This window comes from Pezoporus flaviventris, unplaced genomic scaffold, assembly GCF_033815535.1.
Source record: "Pezoporus flaviventris isolate CSIRO_AGI_PZ_B2104156 unplaced genomic scaffold, CSIRO_AGI_Pfla_v1 ptg000165l, whole genome shotgun sequence".
NCBI classification, from domain to species: Eukaryota; Metazoa; Chordata; class Aves; order Psittaciformes; family Psittacidae; genus Pezoporus; species Pezoporus flaviventris.
In genome coordinates this window covers 57,114-77,620 of record NW_026892713.1, presented here as the reverse complement: position 1 = coordinate 77,620, position 20,507 = coordinate 57,114, and the positions used below count along the sequence as shown (strand labels likewise).

Here is a 20,507-nt window from a genome sequence, read left to right as displayed (position 1 = left end):
CCGAGGAAGCACTGTATTCCACAGCCTTTTGCTACAGTGATTAATAAACCAGCGCCTCTCCTTCGCACCCTGACTAAAGGGGGGAAAGGAGCTGGATTCAAAGATGACAAGGAATTAAATGGGCTTGCAAAAAGTTCTTGCTGATGCAGGCAAGGGAACGGGGGAGAGCTGTCCGCAGCTCGCTGATAAATCACCCTCTGCATTCCCATTGCAAACGGAGCCGGCTGTAATTAGCAAGCGAATTCTCTCCCGTCAGCACAAAGAAAGGGGGGGGGGGGGGAGAGGGAAAGGTTCGGTTCCAAACCAAAGCCAGGGCCTCGGCTGCCAGCTGACGGGTCCTGCATTGAGCTGAAGGCCACAGAGCAGGGAGATGCCCCCCAGGGATGCTCTGGGCACTTCCACAGCGGGAGCCGGCGATGTGAGGGGCTCGGGGCTCCCGGCGAGGGGAGGCAGCGGCACGCAAACGACGGGCTCCCTCTGGAGAGCAAACCCGGCTCGCTCCCAGCCGCAGACCGGGCTCGAAATGCCGCTGCCCAAGGCGTTCGTGGGCTCAAATAGCTCCCCCTGCCCTGCAGGCTGCTCGCATGCACTCACCTCGCTCTTCCATCCGCGCCTTGGTGCGCTGCGAACACCAATGGCTTTCCCTTGGGCTGTGGGCAAAGCTGCTGCCCGCAGCCTCCGTGTTCATTTCCCACCTCTCCGTGGGTCAGAGACGCCAAAGTGAGGTTTAAAAGCCAAGAGCCCAGCACCAGCTCCCCCTTGTTCATCTCACACACGCACACACACCCCCTCCTTGTGCTGCCTTTCCCCTCCTCCAAACCCACCCCAAAATCCGTATTGCCTTTGGCAGCAGCTCCCTTCAGGAATTCCAAGCAGCCGGGAAGACACGACCTCCCATTCCTGGAACCACAGAGCCTATCTTTGATCCAGCTGGGTGTTCTCCCTTGGCCCGCATTGGAGCCCTTGCAAACAGTGCCTGGGGGTCCCTTCCTTCCTCCCAAGCCGCAACCAAACCAGAACAGTCTCAGGTGCTCCCAAATAGCCAAGCACAACCGCTACACACACACACACACACACACACAAAGTAGTTTAGGATCATGGAATGGTTTGGGTTGGAAAGGACCTCAACATCACCCAATTCCAACCCCCCTGCTAAGGATGCTGGAGAGGGGCCTTCATCAGGGACTGCAGGGATAGGACAAAGGGTGATGGGTTCAAACTGGAACAGGGAAGTTCAGGCTGGAGATAAAGGAAGGCTCTTCCCTGTGAGGGTGGTGGGGCACTGGGATGGGTTGCCCAGGGAAGTGTTGTTGCTCCATCCCTGGCACTTCTCGAGGCCAGGCTGGATGGAGCCTTGGGTGCCGTGGCCTAGTGTGAGGTGTCCCTGCCCACCTTCAGCTCCTTTCCCACCCAGTTCCATGGCTTAAAACGCCAGCTATCCCATAAACCCGACATCTGTCTACAAAGCTATCATGTTAGGTTTGAAGCTGCCTAAGCAGCCACCACCCTTTGCTGCAGCGCCTCGAGGACACGGAACATACACAGCACCCCTGTATTCCCAAAGAAAACCAGGACGTCCCGGGGGGAGAAACCCAAATCCCTCTTCTTCTGTGACACCATTTATGGGCTGTCACCCCCCTTGCCCTGCCTTCCGTGCTGGGAGGGAGGTTAAAATCCCCCCTCTCCTTCCCAATCTCCCTGAAAACAGCGCTTCCTTCCCCAGCTAATCCCTGCGACTCCTCCTTTCCTGCTTTCCCTTCTCTCGCAGCCGGCTGGAACCAAGCAAGGATCCACAGGTCCCAAAGCGCTTGCTGCTGGATTCCAGGCAACCTGCCTTCATTCCCATCGCTCGGAGAAGCTCCCTGAAGGCTCTGTGGCCTCCTGCCTGCTCCTTGCCCTCATCGGGTGCTGTTTAACCTTGGTGAAGCTGCACTTGGCCGTTACCCAGCAGAGCCCGTGTTTATCCAGGAAGCACTGAAGCAGTCGGGATGTGCTCTGCTGGTCCAAAGTGGTCTGTGGAGACCTTAGAGCAGCTCCCAGTGCCTAAAAGGGCTGTAAGAAACCTGGAGAGGGGCTTTGGACAAGAGATAGAGGGACAGGACTGGGGAATGGCTTTAACCTGCCAGAGGGGAGATGGAGATGGGGTCTTAGGGAGAAGCTCTTCCTTGGGGACATTGGGATGGGGTGAACGGATAGGGTTTGGATGCCCCATCCCTGGCAGTGTTCACGGCCAGCTTGGAGCAAGCTGCTCTATGGAAGGTGCAGGGGTTGGAACTGGAGGAGCTTTAAGGTCCCTTCCAACCCAAAGCAGGTCCCTCAGAACAGCACGATACGGGTTAAAGTCCCAATGGGACCTAAAAGCCAAGTGCAGCTCTCTTAGGAGCCAAGCGTTGCCTCACCCCCTAAAGATCCATCCCACCCCCATGCAGTACAGTCAGCTCTTTATACACCCCCTGGTTAAATCAGACTGGTGCCAACCCCTCAACCACCCTAGCGCCTCCTTCCCCCCCTCTCTGTTAGTAAAGGGAGCTTGGCATGGGTTTAACTGTGAAGTTAACTTGGAATGAAGTAGGACTCGTGTGCTTCCTGCTTTGGGGATGCTCAAAGACAACGCCTATGGTTGCTCTGCCCCAGCTCCGGCACACCCAGCAGCAGCTTTCCATGAGTCCACTGTTGGCATCTTCCTCCAGCTGCTGCTCTTTCACCCCAGTGGGTACCTGTAGCCAAACCCAGCGTTTCCCAGGGACCAGAAGGTAACTAGAGCTCAGCTTTGGCACTACAGAGAGGATTCTGCCTCCTTTCAGTCCTACCACTGCACGGAGGCTCCCCGGAGCTGCCAAGGCTGGTGTTTGCAAGCATTGCTTGGCTGCATGGAGACGACCTTCCAGTTCTCTTCATGGCCTCGCCGGAGGCTCCCACCCCTCCAGCCACCCACGTCCCAGTCCCGAGATGCTCTTGAGGAGAACCAAGCTCCTCACTGGGGCGGAGGGAAGAACACCACGTCTTCCTTTCTGAAACCCAGGGCAACGCATTTATTCAGAGATGGGAAACCAGATTCCAGGACCGGTTTAATGGACGCAGGAGACCGCCACCTCCACTCCATCCCGCAGGAACAACAAGTCCATGCGGACACTCGAGCATCAGAGCCTCGGGGAAGGCTGGCTGAGGCAATTGCTCAGGGAGCTGTTTAAGGTCAAAACCCAGTGGAACCCCCCCCGAAATGATGAATTGAACCCGGATCCCAACCCCTGCCTCCCGTCAGCCTCTCCCAGGGCTGCATGGCCCAACATTAACCCTCCTAACTCCACACAGGGCTTTGCTGAGAGAAAGGCTTCCTCTGACCATATCGAGCTCTTGAGCCCTGGAGCATGAAGGTACAAACTGCACATGAAAACCCAAGGCAAACTCCTGCTTGCCTTGGGATCTGACCTAAACCTGTCCCCAGAGGGCTTCCAGCGAGGAGAAAGATGGCTTCGTGGGAGCACGACTCACTCCATGCTTGTGAACAGCGCATGGCATCACTTAGAACACGAACAGCAGCCCTCTTCAGCTTAAGGAAAGCACTCCTCCAAAAGCCCGGAACTCTTTGGAGAGCAGGGATCTGCTTCTCGGGAAGCAATCCAACCCGATTCCTCTCTGAAGAGGCCTTCAGGATGTGCTTTTGGAGGCAGGTGGGACACAACCCGCAGAGGGCTCCCTGGGGAAGCACTGAAGCAGCTCTGTTTAGGAGGCAAGGCGTAAAGCTGGAGAGCTTCGGCTCTTTGGGGGGATGCTAGTGCTGGACCAACTCTTTCTGGAGGCAGTAATACTGAAGTACCGAATACTTGGCTCGGTGGGGCATCCCCGTAGCACACCTCGAGATGCCGCTCCCTTCCATCCACCTTGCCTTGGAAACAGCAGTCTTGAATGGAGAACGCTGCAGCTCCTTCTCCACAGGGACTGAGCGCAGCAGGGAAGGCGCTGCTGCCTCTGGAGCAGGAGCAGGTCCCTCAGCCCCCATCCTCCGGGCTGTGGAGCGGAGCAAGAGGCTAAATGGAGGAATCCACAGTGAAGTGCCCGTTCTGAGACAGCGTCCTGCGGTCGGCGGGGCTCAGCTTCACCACCGTGGGGGCGTACTTGGAGCTCCGGGAGCACGCAAAGCAGAGGATCCTCCGGAAGGTGCTGCGCATCTCGCTGTCGCGGTACGAGTAGACGATGGCGTTGATGAGGGAGTTGATCTCGGCCAGCAGCAGGACGTACTTCTCCACGGCGAGGACGTTGCAGCTCTTGCAGCCCAGGCCGTCCAGGAGGAGCACAACTTGGCCCGGAGTCCAGCAGATAACGAAAGCACCTGCGGAGAGAATGAGAACTCTTAAAGGTTCCACGTGGGTTCCTGGCACTGTAAAGATGCTTGGTTGAATCAGCGCTGCTTTGTAGGACCACGGAACGGAGGGGGCGAAGGGACCTTAAAGCTCCTCCAGTTCCACCCCCCTGCTATGGGCAGGGACACTTCCCGTTAGAGCATCTTCAACGTGGCCTTGAGCACTGCCAGGGATGGGGCAGCCGCAGCTTCTCTGGGCACCCTGTGCCAGCGCCTCAGCACCCTCCCAGGGCAGAACTTCCTCATCTCCACCCTGAACTTCCCTGTTCCAGGCTGACCCCATCACCCCATGGCCTATCCCTGCTGCAGGGCCCTCCCCAGCATCCTTGGAGCCCCCTTCACACCCCGAGCTTCTCTTCCCCAGCCCCACTGTTCCATGCGGGAGCTGCTCCAGCCCCTCCTCATCCTCCTGGCTTCCTCTGGCCCGGCTCCACCACCTCCATGCCCTTCTTAGCTTGGGATGTGCATTGTGCTCTCAAGACCCCATTGCTCCAGGGGTTCCTTAAGGAAAGCCTCAGGTCCTTAAAGCAGAAGGGAAGCACCAGGCCCAAGGAAACCAAAGCGCTGCACTCCAGGCCCGGGATCACAACCCTTTGCTTGCCAATCTTCCCCGATAAGCCCCGTGCCAGCGCCTCAGCACCCTCACAGGGAAGAGCATTTCCAGTGCTTTCACTTCCCTCCCCATCACTGCATCCACAGAGGTAACAGGGTCAGGGCTCCCTATTGACAAGCCATTGCCTCCAAGAAGTGGAACAGGGAAGATAGAGTCCTAGAAGAGTGTGGGTTGGAAAGGACCTTAAGATCATCCAGCTCCAACCCCCTGCCATGGACAGGGACACCTCACACCGAACCATGGCACCCAAGGCTTCATCCAACCTGGCCTTGAGCACCACCAGGGATGGAGCATTCACAACCTCCCTGGGCAACCCATTCCAGTGCCTCAGCACCCTCACAGGAAAGAATTTCCTCCTTAGATCCAATCTAAACTTCCCTGTTTCAGTTTGAACCCGTTACCCCTTGTCCTGTCACTGCAGTCCCTAATGAAGAGTCGGTCCCCAGCACCCCTATGGCCCCCTTCACACACTGGAAGCTGCTCTGAGCTCTCCACGCAGCTTCTCTTCCCCAGGCTGAGCAGCCCCAACTTCCTCAGCCTGTCTCCATACAGGAGCTGCTCCAGCCCCTGAGCATCCTCATGGCCTCCTCTGGCCTTGTTCCAACAGCTCCACGTCCTTTTAATGCTGAGGCCCCCAGAACTGCACCCAATGCTCCAAGTGAGCTCTCACGGGAGCAGAGCAGAGGGGCAGGATCACCTCCTTGGCCCTGCTGCTCCCATCCTTTGGATGCAGCCCAGGATCCAGGTTGGAACTGGATGTTCTTCAGGTCCTTTCCAAGCCAAACCAGGCAGAGGAGCACACCTCGAACGAGACCCTCCAGTGGCCAAACAGCTCCCGAGGGGCTTTAGCATGAGTTTGGCCGAGTCCTGACCAGCACTGGGGCAGAAGCAGCCTCCCACTGCTCTCAGCTGAGCAGAAACCAGGCAAGCAAGGGGCTGGCCAACAGCAGGAGCTGAGCTGGCCCCGCTCCACCGCTGACTCAGCCCCGGTGTCCTTGCCACCACCTGCAGAGCTCTTTGGCACAGGGGCAATGGTTGCCCTGCCCCACACGCGTGGGAGGTGCTGCAGCTCCTCAGAGCCCTTCTCCCATGGGTGCTCCCAAGGCTGGCATCAACGGAGCCCTCTCCCATGGGTGCTTCCAAGGCTGGCATCAACGGAGCCCTCTCCCATGGGTGCTCCCAAGGCTGACATCAACGGAGCCCTCTCCCATGGGTGCTCCCAAGGCTGGCATCAACGGAGCCCTCTCCCATGGGTGCTCCCAAGGCTGACATCAACGGAGCCCTCTCCCATGGGTGCTCCCAAGGCTGGCATCAACGGAGCCCTCTCCCATGGGTGCTCCCAAGGCTGACATCAACGGAGCCCTCACCCATGGGTGCTCCCGGGGGTCAGGCAGGAGGTTGGCTCAAGCAGGGCAGCTGCACCCCGCTGGCCCTTCTGGGGTCGGCTGGCAGGGAATGGGACGTGCTGTGAGTGCTGGTACCTACCCCTGTTACTGCAAACCATCTGCCTGGGGAGAGCAGCAGCAGCAGCAGGCAGAGCAGGGAGGACGAGCCTGCTAAAGGAGCGCTGGGGAGGGATGCGCAGGGGGTCTGGGAGCATCCCCAGCTTCAGAGCTGCCCCACCGAGCCCTTGCATTCCAGCACAGCAGGGGCCACAGCCAGCCCCAGGCAGCTTTTCCTCCTCCTCACCACTTGCAAACAGGACTTTGCTTCCTTTACATCGAGCAAACAGAGAGGAGGGACTCCTGGTTGGCCCGAAGGAAAGGCACCTCCTCCTTTAGTGGCTGCACCCTTCTTTATGGCCAGGTTTTCAGGGTCGCAAGGGAAAGTGGATTCACTCGGGGCTGGCACCCAGCAGCGCTAAGGAAAGCCAAAGGCACATTACAGAGAAGGGAGAACCAAAAGGAAGCCCTTTGCCTGCAGATCCAGCCCTTGCCTTGCTCCTGAACGGAAGCTGGAGGAGGCAGCAAGAACCCACAGAGCCCCATGGGGTGGCCACATCCCACCCGCTGCTCTGGGGGAACGCTTCCCCCCGCTCCCCAGCTACACCTTGGCCTCCTCACAGGCTCCCAGACCTGCTCCCGACGCCCAGGACCAGCAGGATTAACCCTGCCTGGCAACGGAGCAGGGGACGCAGAGAGCTCCCACCGCACCCTCCGCTGCCTCACCACCGCCTCGCCCTCCCGCTGCATCAGGAGCAAGGCATTCCCTGTGCAGAGGCCAAGTTTGCAGAAGGCCGGGGAATGAGGGTGGGGAAGGGATTGGAGCAGGGCCTCAGGGAGGGAAGGAGCCCTCTGCAGCCGCAGCTCACTGCGCGCTGAGTCCATAGGGAAAGGTGTTTTCCCCCATGGAAGGGTCTTTCCCCCCCACGGAAGGGTCTTTCCCCCAATGGAAAGGTCTTTCCCCCCAATGGAAAGGTCTTTCCCTCCATGGAAAGGTCTTTCCCCCCAATGGAAAGGTCTTTCCCCCAATGGAAAGGTCTTTCCCCCCAGTGGAAAGGTCTTTCCCCCAATGGAAAGGTCTTTCCCCCAATGGAAAGGTCTTTCCCCCCAATGGAAAGGTCTTTCCCCCCAATGGAAAGGTCTTTCCCCCCAGTGGAAAGGTCTTTCCCCCCCATGGAAAGGTCTTTCCCCCCAATGGAAAGGTCTTTCCCCCCAATGGAAAGGTCATTCCCTCCATGGAAAGGTCTTTCCCCCCAATGGAAAGGTCTTTCCCCCAATGGAAAGGTCTTTCCCCCAATGGAAAGGTCTTTCCCCCCACGGAAAGGTCTTTCCCCCAATGGAAAGGTCTTTCCCCCCAATGGAAAGGTCTTTCCCCCCAATGGAAAGGTCTTTCCCCCCATGGAAAGGTCTTTCCCCCCAATGGAAAGGTCTTTCCCCCAATGGAAAGGTCTTTCCCCCCAATGGAAAGGTCTTTCCCTCCATGGAAAGGTCTTTCCCCCCAGTGGAAAGGTCTTTCCCCCCAGTGGAAAGGTCTTTCCCCCAATGGAAAGGTCTTTCCCCCCATGGAAAGGTCTTTCCCCCCAATGGAAAGGTCTTTCCCCCCAATGGAAAGGTCTTTGCCCCAATGGAAAGGTCTTTTCCCCCAATGGAAAGGTCTTCCCCCCAATGGAAAGGTCTTTCCCCCCAATGGAAAGGTCTTTCCCCCCAATGGAAAGGTCTTTCCCCCCCATGGAAAGGTCTTTCCCCCCAATGGAAAGGTGTTCTCCCCCATGGAAAGGTCTTTCCCCCAATGGAAAGGTGTTCTCCCCCATGGAAAGGTCTTTCCCCCAATGGAAAGGTCTTTCCCCCCAATGGAAAGGTCTTTCCCCCCACGGAAAGGTCTTTCCCCCAATGGAAAGGTCTTTCCCCCCAATGGAAAGGTCTTTCCCCCAATGGAAAGGTCTTTCCCCCCAATGGAAAGGTCTTTCCCCCAATGGAAAGGTCTTTCCCCCCAATGGAAAGGTCTTTCCCCCCAATGGAAAGGTCTTTCCCCCCAATGGAAAGGTCTTTCCCCCCAATGGAAAGGTCTTCCCCCCAATGGAAAGGTCTTTCCCCCCAGTGGAAAGGTCTTTCCCCCCAATGGAAAGGTCTTTCCCCCCAATGGAAAGGTCTTTCCCCCCAATGGAAAGGTCTTTCCCCCAATGGAAAGGTCTTTTCCCCCAATGGAAAGGTCTTTCCCCCCAATGGAAAGGTGTTCTCCCCCATGGAAAGGTCTTTTCCCCCAATGGAAAGGTCTTTCCCCCCAATGGAAAGGTGTTCTCCCCCATGGAAAGGTCTTTCCCCCCAATGGAAAGGTCTTTCCCCCCAATGGAAAGGTCTTTCCCCCAATGGAAAGGTCTTTTCCCCCCACCTCAAGCTCAGCATCTCCCTCTTGCTCCCTGCACAGACCCAAGCGCTGCTCCTCTCCGCCACTGCCCTGCACAGCCAGGGGAACCTCTCGGCTTCCAAGAGTCCCCCAGGCCTGATGAGCTCCGGCCTCTCCCTCCACCAGGTTTCTCCCCGCTCTGGTCACCCTCAGGCACCAGCCCCAGCTCCCTACGGAACCGCAGCAGCTCTGCCAAGGCTCCTCTTGACCCCAGCTCAAGGCAGAAGACAAAGAGGAAGGTGCTCTCCCAGTACAAGGTGGTTGCCTCTTGGCCAGCACCCCTCTCCTGCCAACCCTCTTCCAGCCCATGTGAAGCCCCATGGGGTTCAGCAGCCCTGCAGACACCATGGGGTGAGCCTGATGCTGCTCAAAGGGGGTGAAGGAGGAACAAGCCAGCTTCTCTCCTCTGCAGCCTGTCCCAAGCACGAGCAGGACCTCGATCCACGCCGCATCCAGGCAGTAACCACCCCCTGCTGCACCCGGCCGATGGAGAGGATGGGAAGCAGCAGCAAAGGAAAAGCAGGAAGAGGCAGAAAACTCCGGTTCCGCTGCTCACGAGCCCCAGCAAGCAGCCCCACAGCTCCCCTCCAGCCCGTGCTGAGCCCCATTGTACCAACGGGAGCTTGCAAGGGAGGACTCTTGGCTTGCAGCCCCGAGGTTTCCCTGCCCAATTCTGGGCTTATCGGGGAAGATTGGCAAGCAAAGGGTTGTGATCCCGGGCCTGGAGTGCAGCGCTTTGGTTTCCTTGGGCCTGGTGCTTCCCTTCTGCTTTAAGGACCTGAGGCTTTCCTTAAGGAACCCCTGGAGCAATGGGTTCTTGAGAGCACAATGCACATCCCAAGCTAAGAAGGGCATGGAGGTGGTGGAGCCGGGCCAGAGGAAGCCAGGAGGATGAGGAGGGGCTGGAGCAGCTCCCGCATTGAACAGTGGGGCTGGGGAAGAGAAGCTCGGGGTGTGAAGGGGGCTCCAAGGATGCTGGGGAGGGCCCTGCAGCAGGGATAGGCCATGGGGTGATGGGTTCAGCCTGGAACAGGGAAGTTCAGGGTGGAGATGAGGAAGTTCTGCCCTGGGAGGGTGCTGAGGCGCTGGCACAGGGTGCCCAGAGAAGCTGCGGCTGCCCCATCCCTGGCAGTGCTCAGGGGCAGGCTGGATGGGGCTTGGGTGCCATGGCCTAGTGTGAGGTGCCCCTGCCCATGGCAGGGGGTTGGAACCGGATGATCTCGAGCTCCTTTCCATCCCAACCCATTCTGGCCTTCCCTTGGATGCGCAGCACCGGGCAGGACAGCGCCGATCCGAACGCGCTTCAACGCCCTGCAGTCAGAGCCTCAGCACCAAGCTCTTCCACCTCCTGCTCCCATCTCCCTGCAGGCCCACCGACGGGCAGCCAGCACTGCTGGAGCCCCTCTGCTCACGGAGAGCAGCTTGAAGTGAGAGCTCCGAGCCCCAGGCACGCGCTTGGCAGCGCCGAGCCGCTCAACCGAAGCCATCTGCACCCAGTTCAATGCCCCAGCCCATAACCAGCGAGGAATTTGGCTGCGGCCCCCTCCTGCCTCCCCCAGCACCTCGGGAGGGCAGCCCCAAACCCCGCTCCATCCTTCCAATAAGGGCTGCACCGAGCGCCCCTTGATCACAGCTCCTAATTCCACGCCACCCCTCTATGGAGGAAGCAGACTGGAGCTGAGCACCTCAAGAGCTGCTTCCGTGCCCCAAGCCCCAGCACCTGGGGGTTACCGAGTCCCATCGGTAACAGCTCCTCTCACCTCTTCTAACCCGAGCAGCACCCATGCTCGCCCCATCCTGTCCTGCTCCAGCTCACGCAGAGCCCCGAAACCCGAGTTGGCAGCACCAAAGCCAAGCCTCCCCCCGAGCACCAGGGAAGCAGCGCATCCCTTCCCGACGCCCCCCGTTGCCCTGAGCACAGCCACCCCACCGAGCCCTGGCCCCAAGCACCGCGCCGTGCGCTCACTCAGGATGATGGTGACCGTCTTGACCAGGCTGATCATGGTCTCCCTGTAGCGCGGGTGGAAGCTCGTGTGCTTGGACATCCGCGTCATCTTCCTTTTGACGTAGACGAAGATGTGCGTGTACACGACCACCATGATGAGGAAGATGACCAGGTTGGAGATGGCCCAGAAGGTCAGGTAGCTCCTGCTGTAGAGCGGGGCCATGCTGGAGCACTTCTCCAGCGCGCAGAGGCAGTGCCAGCCGTAGGAGGGGATGAGCCCCAGGAGCAGGGCCGTGACCCAGATGCAGGAGATGAGGATCGTCACCCGCTGGTTGGACATCTTGCTGTGCAGCTGCATGGTGAACACGGTCTGGTGCCTCTCCACAGCGATGGCCAGCAGGTTCACCACGGACGCCGTCAAGCTGGTGTCCAGCAGGCTCTGACGGATGAACCAGGTCTTCAGGGAGAGCTCCGCCGTCCTGGGCCCCGTGTGGAACATGAGGAACATGTAAGCGACGCCGGCAAAGAGGTCCGCGGCAGCCAGGTTGCCCAGCAGGTAGTAGATGGGGTAATGGAAGCGGCGGTTGATGATGATGGCCGTGATGACCAGCAGGTTGGTGAGGAGCACGATGACGCTCACCGTCAGGCCCAGGGCCACCACCAGCACATCCTTGGTCCTCCAGTACGTGGTCAGCTCCTTGCGGCTGTTGTTGTAGAAGAACCCCACGGTCTCATTGTAGAAGCAGTGCCTCATTGCTGCTGGCCTAGAGAGGGACGAGAGGGGCGTGAGCCTCCCAACACGGGCAGCGCTTGCTGGGCCTGCCCCAAAGCCATTCCCAACCTTGGCCAAAGGAGAGGGAAAGAACGGGGCAGGAAAGGAGCCTCCTCGGCCCCGCAAAGCAAACCGAGTGGCACGAAGTCAGCCCGCACAGCCATGGGGCTGGAGCATCAGGGAGCCCTGTGGCGCCCGGGGACCGCACAGAGCGTGGGGCGGCACCAAGCTCCAGCACCCCAAACAATCCCATGGATCCCTATCCCCCCCCCCCCAGATGTTCCTGCTCCTTTCCTAACCCAGAGCCTGGAAATCTCAAGTCAGGGCTGGCTGCAGGCCCCACTGGGAAGGGCAGACCCGGTTTGGAGCCTCCCTCCTCGCAGCACCGAGGTGCTGAGTGATGGATGACACGCTTTTTCCTTCGCCTGCTGCGTCCTGCACATGAAGGCACTGCTTCTCCCTGCCCTCTCATGAGCTCATCCATCCATCACCCTCATCTCAGAGAGGGTTTAGGGCAGACCACGCCGCCCTCTTACACAGGGAGGAAACCCAGCGTGCTCACAAGTCACTTTAAGTCACTCTCCAACCTAAAACACAGCTCAGGGGCTCCAATTGGTTCCGTGTTTGTTCTGTGAGTCCACGCTCCTCCGCTCTCCAGGCAGCGGTTCCCCGCTGCTGCGTCCTGGGATGCTTCAGCATCATGCTCTGGGGATGCAGCCCAGGACATGGGGGGGGTCTGGGCTGCAAGGGTATTGATGGGAGGGGAAGGAAAAGGAGGCAGGGGAGGACTGGAGCCGCCCCAGGGGATGGAGCCGTGAGCTAGTACCACGTAACGAGTCCATCTTCCCTCTCTTTCCAGCTCATGGGATGCTCAGGGATCGTGTGGTCCCGTGCAGCGCAGGGGTTGGAAGCGTCCCAGTGGCTTCCTCAGACACACCACGTGGTGACCTGGCTCGGAACAGGGGAAAGCGATGGGAGAAGGAGGAAGGGAGGAACGCCCAGGGTCGGGATGCTGAATCACAGGCAGGTGGATGCCACCTTCGGAGGGTGGATCCAAAACTCACACCAAAGGCTTGGCCCTTCTTATGCCAAAGAGCTTCCTCCAAGCACCGGTGAGAGCTTGAACCCCAAAGCAAAGAGGGAAGTGGCACTGACGGCAGAAAACCACTTGAACATCACACGCAGGGGAAGGAGAGAAACCCGAGTGGCACCAGTCATAGCAGCTGACCTGGCACAGTGGGGACCACAACGCAACCGGCCCATACCCAGCCCGCACGATGCTGTCCATCTCCAGCACCATTCAAGCACCACGGTGCCCATGGCTCCAGCTCTTACTCTCTCAGTCGTGTCTGAGCTGCCTCCAAGCCGGATTGAACCCGGCTAAAACAAGCTTGAACCTTGCCACTGAGCTCTGGAGACCAAGTCTCTTCTCTCACAAGCATTAAAGGCCCCCCAGCTATGAGAGACCCCCATGGGAACCTGTCTCACAGCATCATACACTGTGTTCAATGCTGCGTCTACTCGGGGGGGGGGGATTAGAGCTGTGTTAAGCCATAAAGGGGCCATGTCCTGCGTTTGCAGCACCCCAATATAGAGAAGCAGCCCCTCAGCATTCAGACGTTGCCAAGAGGCTTAAAGGCTGCTTGGGGCAAAACCCACTCGGATCCCAGGGAACAGTTTGAGGGTGGCAGCGTGGGTTACAAACCGGGTTGGGGCAACGCAATGAGTCCCGGAGGGGCTGAGAGGTTACCGGCGCCCGCGCTGGGTTCTGTGCCGCTTCACGGCCAGCAGCAGGGGCAGAGGAAGAGCGTGCCCGCAGCCGTGAGGCCGAAGGCAGGCTGGTGCCATGATGCACAAAGGAACCGGAGGACTCCATTGTTCGGGGGGCCGGCAGCCCCCCTTCTTCTTCCTCGGTACAGCCCCACTCGGGCTCCGAGCCGCAGCGGCCCCGCGGCCCCTCGCCCTTGGAGCCGAGCCTCTCCTCGCACTTCCTCAACCCCAATCCCAAACCCTGGCGCATCCAGCGGAGCTCGAGCAGGGGCCAGCCCCACGGCAGGAGCGCGGCTGCCTGCGAGCACCCGCTCCCCCCCCGTCTCCCTCCTCCCAGGCTCGCGGTGAGCTCGGAGCCGTCTTGCCCCGAGAGGGAAGGGAAGGGAAGGAGGAAAGGGGGTCCCGTCCCGTCCCGTGTCCCCCCCCCTTTCCCCCTGCTTGCGGGGGTGGCAAACGCAGACCGGGAACGCATCCAGCCCTCGGGAACGGGGCTCCCACCCCCGGCCCCCAGCCCTGTTGGATCCAGGCAAGAACAATGGCTCGATAAAGGGGCTCGAAGGCGGCCTTGCGTTCCCCCGCACGCTGATTCACACGGCCCCACCGCTCACCCCACGGCTGCTTTTCAGCCCAAGTTTGACCCCCCAAGAACGGGGTCTTACCTGAAAGCGCGACCCAACCGCCCCCGGAGCTTGGCCCTTAGCGTCGCTCTCCCCACCGCAGCAAGCCAGGGCGGCTCTCCAGCAAGGAGCTCCCCATCGCTGGAAGGGCAGAGCCGCTTCCCGAGGCGGGGATGCAGGCGGGGGAACCCAAGCGCCTCACGGGGAAGTTTCGGCCGCGCTTCCCAGCCCCATCGCAGCGCTCCCGAACGCTGGCTCCGGCGAGGCGAGTTGGCGAGAGCTCGCCCCAAGCCGCCCCCTCCTTGGGTCCTCCCCTAGGCGGGTCCGTCCAGGCGCTGTAACCCGAATCCCTGCCGCCTCCACGGGGGCTGGAGCCGCTTCCCAACCCCTCCAGTCCCGGCTGGCCCGGGTTAGCTCCGCTCCCGACCCTCCCGTCGCACCGGGGGGAGGGTTCAATCCTGCTCCAGAGCCTTTGTGCCAGCAGCGCGTCCTGGGACTGAGGGGCTCTGGACCAGTGATGGAGGAGCCGTGGCACCAGAAGGATGCTTTCGCAGTGCACCCCCATCTCTAGGGCTGCCGGCTCCAGGGGCTCCCCACATCCACGCTTGGGAGCGGGGAGAAGCTGTGAGACGCGAGGGAAACTGAGGCACGGAGCGGGGAGGGCTTTCCTGGGGTAGAAGTGCACGGAAGAGAGCTCCCGTTCCTTGGTGCATCCGAGGTGATCCTGCCTCCCAAGCAGCACACGTAAACCAAGAGCACACGCAGTGCCCCGAGCCCTTGCTGTGTGAATGATGGAGGAAGGAGCCCCGCCAGGTTGGCAGCACCCATCTACATCAAAGTCCTTCTGATTTATACCTCCTGCTCTCGCAGAGGGCCCCAGCGGTTGCCATTTGGCTCCTATTTCCTCCCCTCCCAACCCTCCTCCTCCCACCCATCTGCTCCCCAGGGAACAATGTTATCACCGGGCCCGATCCTAATCTGCTGCCAGGCAGACGCACAGAGCTTGGCAGGGCCAAATCAGGCCCTGGGAGGCAGGCAGGAGATTGCCCAAGAGCCCAGCACAAAGGGGAAAGAGATAGGGCCAAGGACACACTGACAGAGCAGGGACATTGGCCCGGGGCAGATCCTTCACCCTCCCGCATCACCCTTGTGGTTATACAGTGAGCTGAAGGCCAAAGAGAACCACGTCCAAGCTGCAGTAAATCTCTGCCCCCCACTCCCTGTTTCCCCAAGCCCCATTGGGTTCACCTGATGATACACATGGGTTTGGGCCCAGCACGCCCCTTGCAGGGTGTGCTACCCCCAGAGCCAAAGCCATTGCACCCAAACCCCTCGCAGCAGCTTTTGCAACCACATCCTAGAATGGTTTGGGTTGGAAAGGACCTTGAGGTGATGCAGTTCCAGCCCCTGCCATGGGCAGGGGTGACTCACACGGGAGCAGCTTGATCCAAGCCCCTGTGTCCAACCTGCCCTTGAGCACTGCCAGGGATGGGGCAGCCGCAGCTTCTCTGGGCACCCTGTGCCAGCGCCTCAGCACCCTCCCAGGGCAGAACTTCCTCATCTCCACCCTGAACTTCCCTGTTCCAGGCTGAACCCATCACCCCATGGCCTATCCCTGCTGCAGGGCCCTCCCCAGCATCCTTGGAGCCCCCTTCACACCCCGAGCTTCTCTTCCCCAGCCCCACTGTTCAATGCGGGAGCTGCTCCAGCCCCTGCTCATCCCCGTGGCCTCCTCTGGCCCGGCTCCAACAGCTCCACATCAGAATCCCTTCGAGGCCGACCTCAGATCTCTCCCAACAGCGTCACTTCGGGGCCGGAGCACCGGGATGCTGAGCGCAGGCGAGCCCGAGGCGAGCGGGTACCCGTTGGGTCAATCCCCCTCCACCTTCCCTCCTCACTCCATGAGGTTTCCTATCGGGAAGAGGCTCAGAGGGTGCCGTGCAGCATCGTCCCCCCCCCGGCCCAGCTCAAGCAGAGGCACGGAGTAACCGGAGCCCGATGCAGCTGCAGCTCTGCTCACATCCTGGTGCCCAGCAGAGAACTGGTAGAGAAGCAGTTCCAAAGACAACAGCGATTCCCTCCCTCCCTCCCGGCTTTCAAAGCGAGCGGGTCCGTTGAGGAGATGTTGCATCTTCCAACGAGCCTAAAGCAAATATTTCCCTTTAAGCCCCACTGACTGTTGCTGTGGAGCCCAAAGGGAGGGGGTTGAACCCTGAAACCCCTCTCTTGGAATGCCAGGAATGCTACAAACCCTCTGGAAGGAGCCGCGGCAGCATCTCCCCCCCTTCCCCAGCACATCTCTGCTGAGAGCCACTTGCTCCCGTTAACACTTCCCAAGTCCCAGGGAGGAGCACCCCACACCAGGGCAGCGGAGCTCTTAATGGGCAGATCCCATAGAAAACAGCACATACATACAGTGATATATATAATATATATATGTATATATATAACATATGTGTGTATATATACACACACAGTGGTAAGAAGGCAGGAATATGCTAACACCCACTGCTGCTGACACGGAGCCAGCTCCAAGCTGCGGCAGAGCAGCTGCTCCCAAGCCTCCAGCATCAAAGGTTGGTTACTCCTGACCAAGAGGCAGAGGCATTTCCCATCAGCTGCTCCAGGGCAACCCCAAAGAACAATCCCCGTCCCTCTTCCTCCTGCTCCAGGCTCGCTTAAGGGGAAGCATCCCCTTGCTGCAGGCTTCAGTTGGAGCGGGGAGACCACTGATGCAAAGGATCGCGTTGGATCCTGTCCCCTTCGCTGGCAGTGGATTCCCAGCCTGGGCCACCAAATGCACCCTTGGCAGAGCAAGGCTTTCCCCTTCCCGAAGTAACTACCCTGGAGATGGGCTCTGGGCTGCTCCGCTCCAGCCCTCTCCAAGGGGAGAGCAGCAGCAGGGGAGGGAAGAGGGATGCTTGCAGCGGTGTTTGCTTTGGGGCGGGGATGCTCTCGGGGCCCCCCTGCTGCTGCCCCTCCCGATTCCCATGGGGAGGAGGGCATTACCCTCCATAGGGACACCGATCCCGAAGGCAGGAGCTGCGGCTCCGAGAGGGGAGAGCTTGGCCCCGGAGGGATGGAGCCGCAAGGAGGTTAAGGCCAAGGGGGGATGCTGGTTGTGAAGCAAGCCTCTCCTTCAGCATTCCAGCACTTGACACCCTCATCGAGGCAACAATCCCGGGTGGGAATTCCTCCGTGCAGGGCCAAGCACCAGCCCTTCCCTAAGGGAGCTCCCCAAACCCTCCCTCCGCCAGAGCCAGGATCCTCTTTGTCCCTTGCACATCACTGAGCATGGGAGAGCCCATTTCAGTAGCTCCGGGCCCCAGGCTGGCCCACAGCATCCCAGGTTCCCAGGACAAACAGAGCTGCCTTTCCTTTGGGTTAATTCTGATCATTTGGGGTCAGGTTTTCACCCAAACTCGGAGCTTTTAGGCCCGTTTCTAGCTGGGAAACCCTTCCTTCTGACGCTTGCTTCCACGCAAAGCAGCGGGAAAGCTTTTGCTGCTGTTAAGACGGAGCCCAACACGCTCATGTCTGACACAGCTCTCTACCGAGAACCACAGCTCCTGATCCCTCCCCAAAGCGCCCATCCCCAGGGCCCTGCCTGCCAAGTATCCCGAAGGCGCTGGCTCAGCAGAGCCGGAATTACAGCTCCCCACATCCTTGGTCCAAGGCAATGATAGAGGAGAGCAGCCAGGGCCCGGAGAGGATCCCGACCACAGGCTGCAGGGAGGGGGAGCCACGCAGGGTGCATTGAGGCCACACTCCCCTTTGCCCGTGCTTTAGGGTGCCCCGACGTGCACAGCACCTATGGGTGTGCCTGCACCGCCATCCAAAGGGGCTGAAGCCCTCAGCAACCTCAGCCAAGCTCCACCCCAAAAGGGTTTCCTGACTCCTGGATCAGGAATCCGGACGCTGCTTTCCCCACCTCTCCCTATGATCCGGGTACCGCTACCCCGGGCATCCACGGGGGATGCTGGAGAAGGAGCAGCCAAAAGCTACAGCACCATGGGCTCCCCCGCTGATTCCCTACTGGAAAACCCCTTTCAAAGACAAGGAGGCAACAAGAAACCCATCTTCCTTTGTGCACCAGCCACGCTGGGGTCCAAGCTATCAATAGAAACCACTGCCTACACAGCCACTCCTGCTGCTAACCCCCCCCCCCCACCACCACCAGAGCAACCGAACAGCTTAAAAGCACAAACCCAAGCGGATTTGGTACCTCCTGGTGACTGCTGGAAGAGCGAGGCCCAACTGAAGGGCGTCCTTCGGTGACAGCTAACGGAGCGAGCAAGGACCCTGCACAAGGGTAACGCTGCCCTGCTCATGCTTGAGGAATGAAACCTCCCACCTAAATACAAGCAGCTGAGGGTTTAGAAGCGGTTGCTCACATCGCCCCCTTCCCAAGGCAGGGAAAGGCTTTTCCTACCTGCTCGCATCAACAGCATCTCCCTATCTCCGTGCACACAAGCACCCAACGCGCTCAAGGGGTGGGTGCTGAGCGGAGGCCATGAGATGGGGCCCTGCTGTAAGCCCCCAGCCCAGCGTTGCCTCTCAAAGCAGGCAGCAGACGACCCGCAAAGGGGCCCGCATCTCGAAACCAGCTCCTTGGGATGCTGCTGAGCACTTGGAGGGGCTTTGACAAAGGCTCCACCTCCCTTGGAGAGGCACGGAACGCTTCTTACCTTGAGGGATGGAGCCATAAACGCTCCCAGGGAAAGGCTGCACCTGGGAAGGCAGCATTAAACCCCGCTGAACGCCCGTGCTCCCCCCTCAAAGCCAAGCAATCACTCATCCCCACCTTGGTGCTCCAGGGATGCTGATGAAGTGCTAACGGCTCAATAGGAAACAGCTGCGAGCGAAGCCTCCTTCGGGCTCTTCCCCTGCTCTCCCTTTGTTAGAGCCTTGCAGGGGAGCCTCTTGGTCCTTACCTAAAGCCATCGGGCTCTTGCAGGGCCCAACAGATGGGGCTGGGAGCACATGGAGGGGCTGAGCTGAGCTCCTTGCCTTGTGCCCTCACCCCACGTTGCCTCTATGGGAAGTAAAGGCTTGGAATCAGGAACTGGTTGGTTGGCTGCTAAGAGGGCTCACGAGAGGGTTGCTGTGGCTTCATGCATCAGTTCCATAGCCTGCAAGCAGCCTGTGGGGTGCAGCTCCCACTTAGGGGTCAGCCAGGCCCCTCCATGGGGTGCTGCTGTGGAAAGAAGAGCCTGGGGAGGCTTCTTGAGGGAGGAAATGAGGTTGTTCCTTGGTGGTTACTGCCTGTCCCTTGCTGTATCTAAATACAGCTGAGCCCTTTGAAGGGAAGAGGAATTGATGCTTCTTGCCCTGCCAAGTGGCTGCTTCTTGAGGTCCAAACCACATCAGCTGCGGCTGGGACCCAGCAAACCCTGGCTCTGAGCAGGAGGAGGGATGCTTTGGAGCCTGCATCCCAGTTTTCCATCTGTAACTGGGACCTGACAGCCTGGAAGTGATGCTTCGGAGCCTGCATCCCAGTTTTCCCTCTGTAACTGGAACCTGACAGCCTGGAAGTGATGCTTCGGAGCCTGCATCCCAGTTTTCCCTCTGTAACTGGGACCTGACAGCCTGGAAGTGATGCTTCGGAGCCTGCATCCCAGTTTTCCCTCTGTAACTGGGACCTGACAGCCTGGAAGTGATGCTTTGGAGCCTGCATCCCATTTTCCCTCTGTAACTGGGACCTGACAGCCTGGAAGTGATGCTTTGGAGCCTGCATCCCAGTTTTCCCTCTGTAACTGGGACCTGACAGCCTGGAAGTGATGCTTTGGAGCCTGCATCCCAGTTTTCCCTCTGTAACTGGGACCTGACAGCCTGGAAGTGATGCTTTGGAGCCTGCATCCCAGTTTTCCCTCTGTAACTGGGACCTGTCAGTGATGCTTTGGCAGCTCCTACCCTTACCAGATGACCAGGAAAGCAGCAGTAGGAAGGAGTTAGAAGGTAAGACCATGTCTTGTCTCTAGTGATGGTCCTGTATGTGATGGGTTGATGGAAGGGGGTGGCAGGAATTGCCCTCCCCAAGCCCTCATCCTTCTCCTGGTTAGGAGGAATCTCCCATTGAGGGTGCAGCAGGAGAAGGAAATAAAGGGCTCGTTTTGCAGGGGTTTTATCCTACCCGTGCTGGTTCCTCAAGCTCTGAATTCCTGTGGGCAGGAGCCACCTTTGTGTTACAGAGACCCGAGAGCGCTGGGTGCTGCTCAAACACTCCGGTGAGCGTTTGCTCAAGGCTTCCCTATTCATAGGGAACAAAGAGAGGCTGAGCTTATAATAACCCCCCCCAGCGGTTTATTATAGGAGCTCTCCAGTAGAAGTTGCTCTTCAGGTATCCCAAGCTCTACATGAACAAACAGGCGTTGCTCCGGAGCCCCAGGTGTAACACATAGGAAGAGCAGAGCCTCGGCATTTGCTTTCCAGCGTTGTTAAGAAGCAAACCCACATGAGATGGCTCTGCAGGCCCCGGGCAAGGCTTGGCTGGGCAGCAGAGCCGGCTCTGAGGAGGCCAAAAGGAGCTTTGGGGTGACCCAGGTGCAGGTGGGACCTAAATCACAGCAACCTTGTCTTAGACC

The 20,507-nt window shown here is 59.4% G+C and overlaps 1 protein-coding gene across 2 annotated transcripts; it reads right to left on the bottom strand.

Moving 5' to 3' along the window:
* Positions 1-4,028: 4,028 nt before the first annotated feature.
* LPAR2 (lysophosphatidic acid receptor 2) lies at positions 4,029-18,228 on the bottom strand. 2 transcript variants are annotated; one of them, XM_061480022.1, is made up of 3 exons: positions 18,149-18,228; positions 10,786-11,528; positions 4,029-4,330 (listed from the first exon to the last, which is right to left on the bottom strand). In XM_061480022.1, the coding sequence occupies exons 2-3, from the start codon at positions 11,516-11,518 to the stop codon at positions 4,029-4,031; spliced, it is 1,035 nt and encodes a 344-aa protein (XP_061336006.1). In that variant the 5' UTR covers positions 11,519-11,528; positions 18,149-18,228. The 2 variants fall into 2 exon arrangements, with proteins under 2 accessions (XP_061336006.1, XP_061336005.1); XM_061480021.1 differs by lacking the exon at positions 18,149-18,228 and adding an exon at positions 13,966-14,057.
* Positions 18,229-20,507: the final 2,279 nt, after the last annotated feature.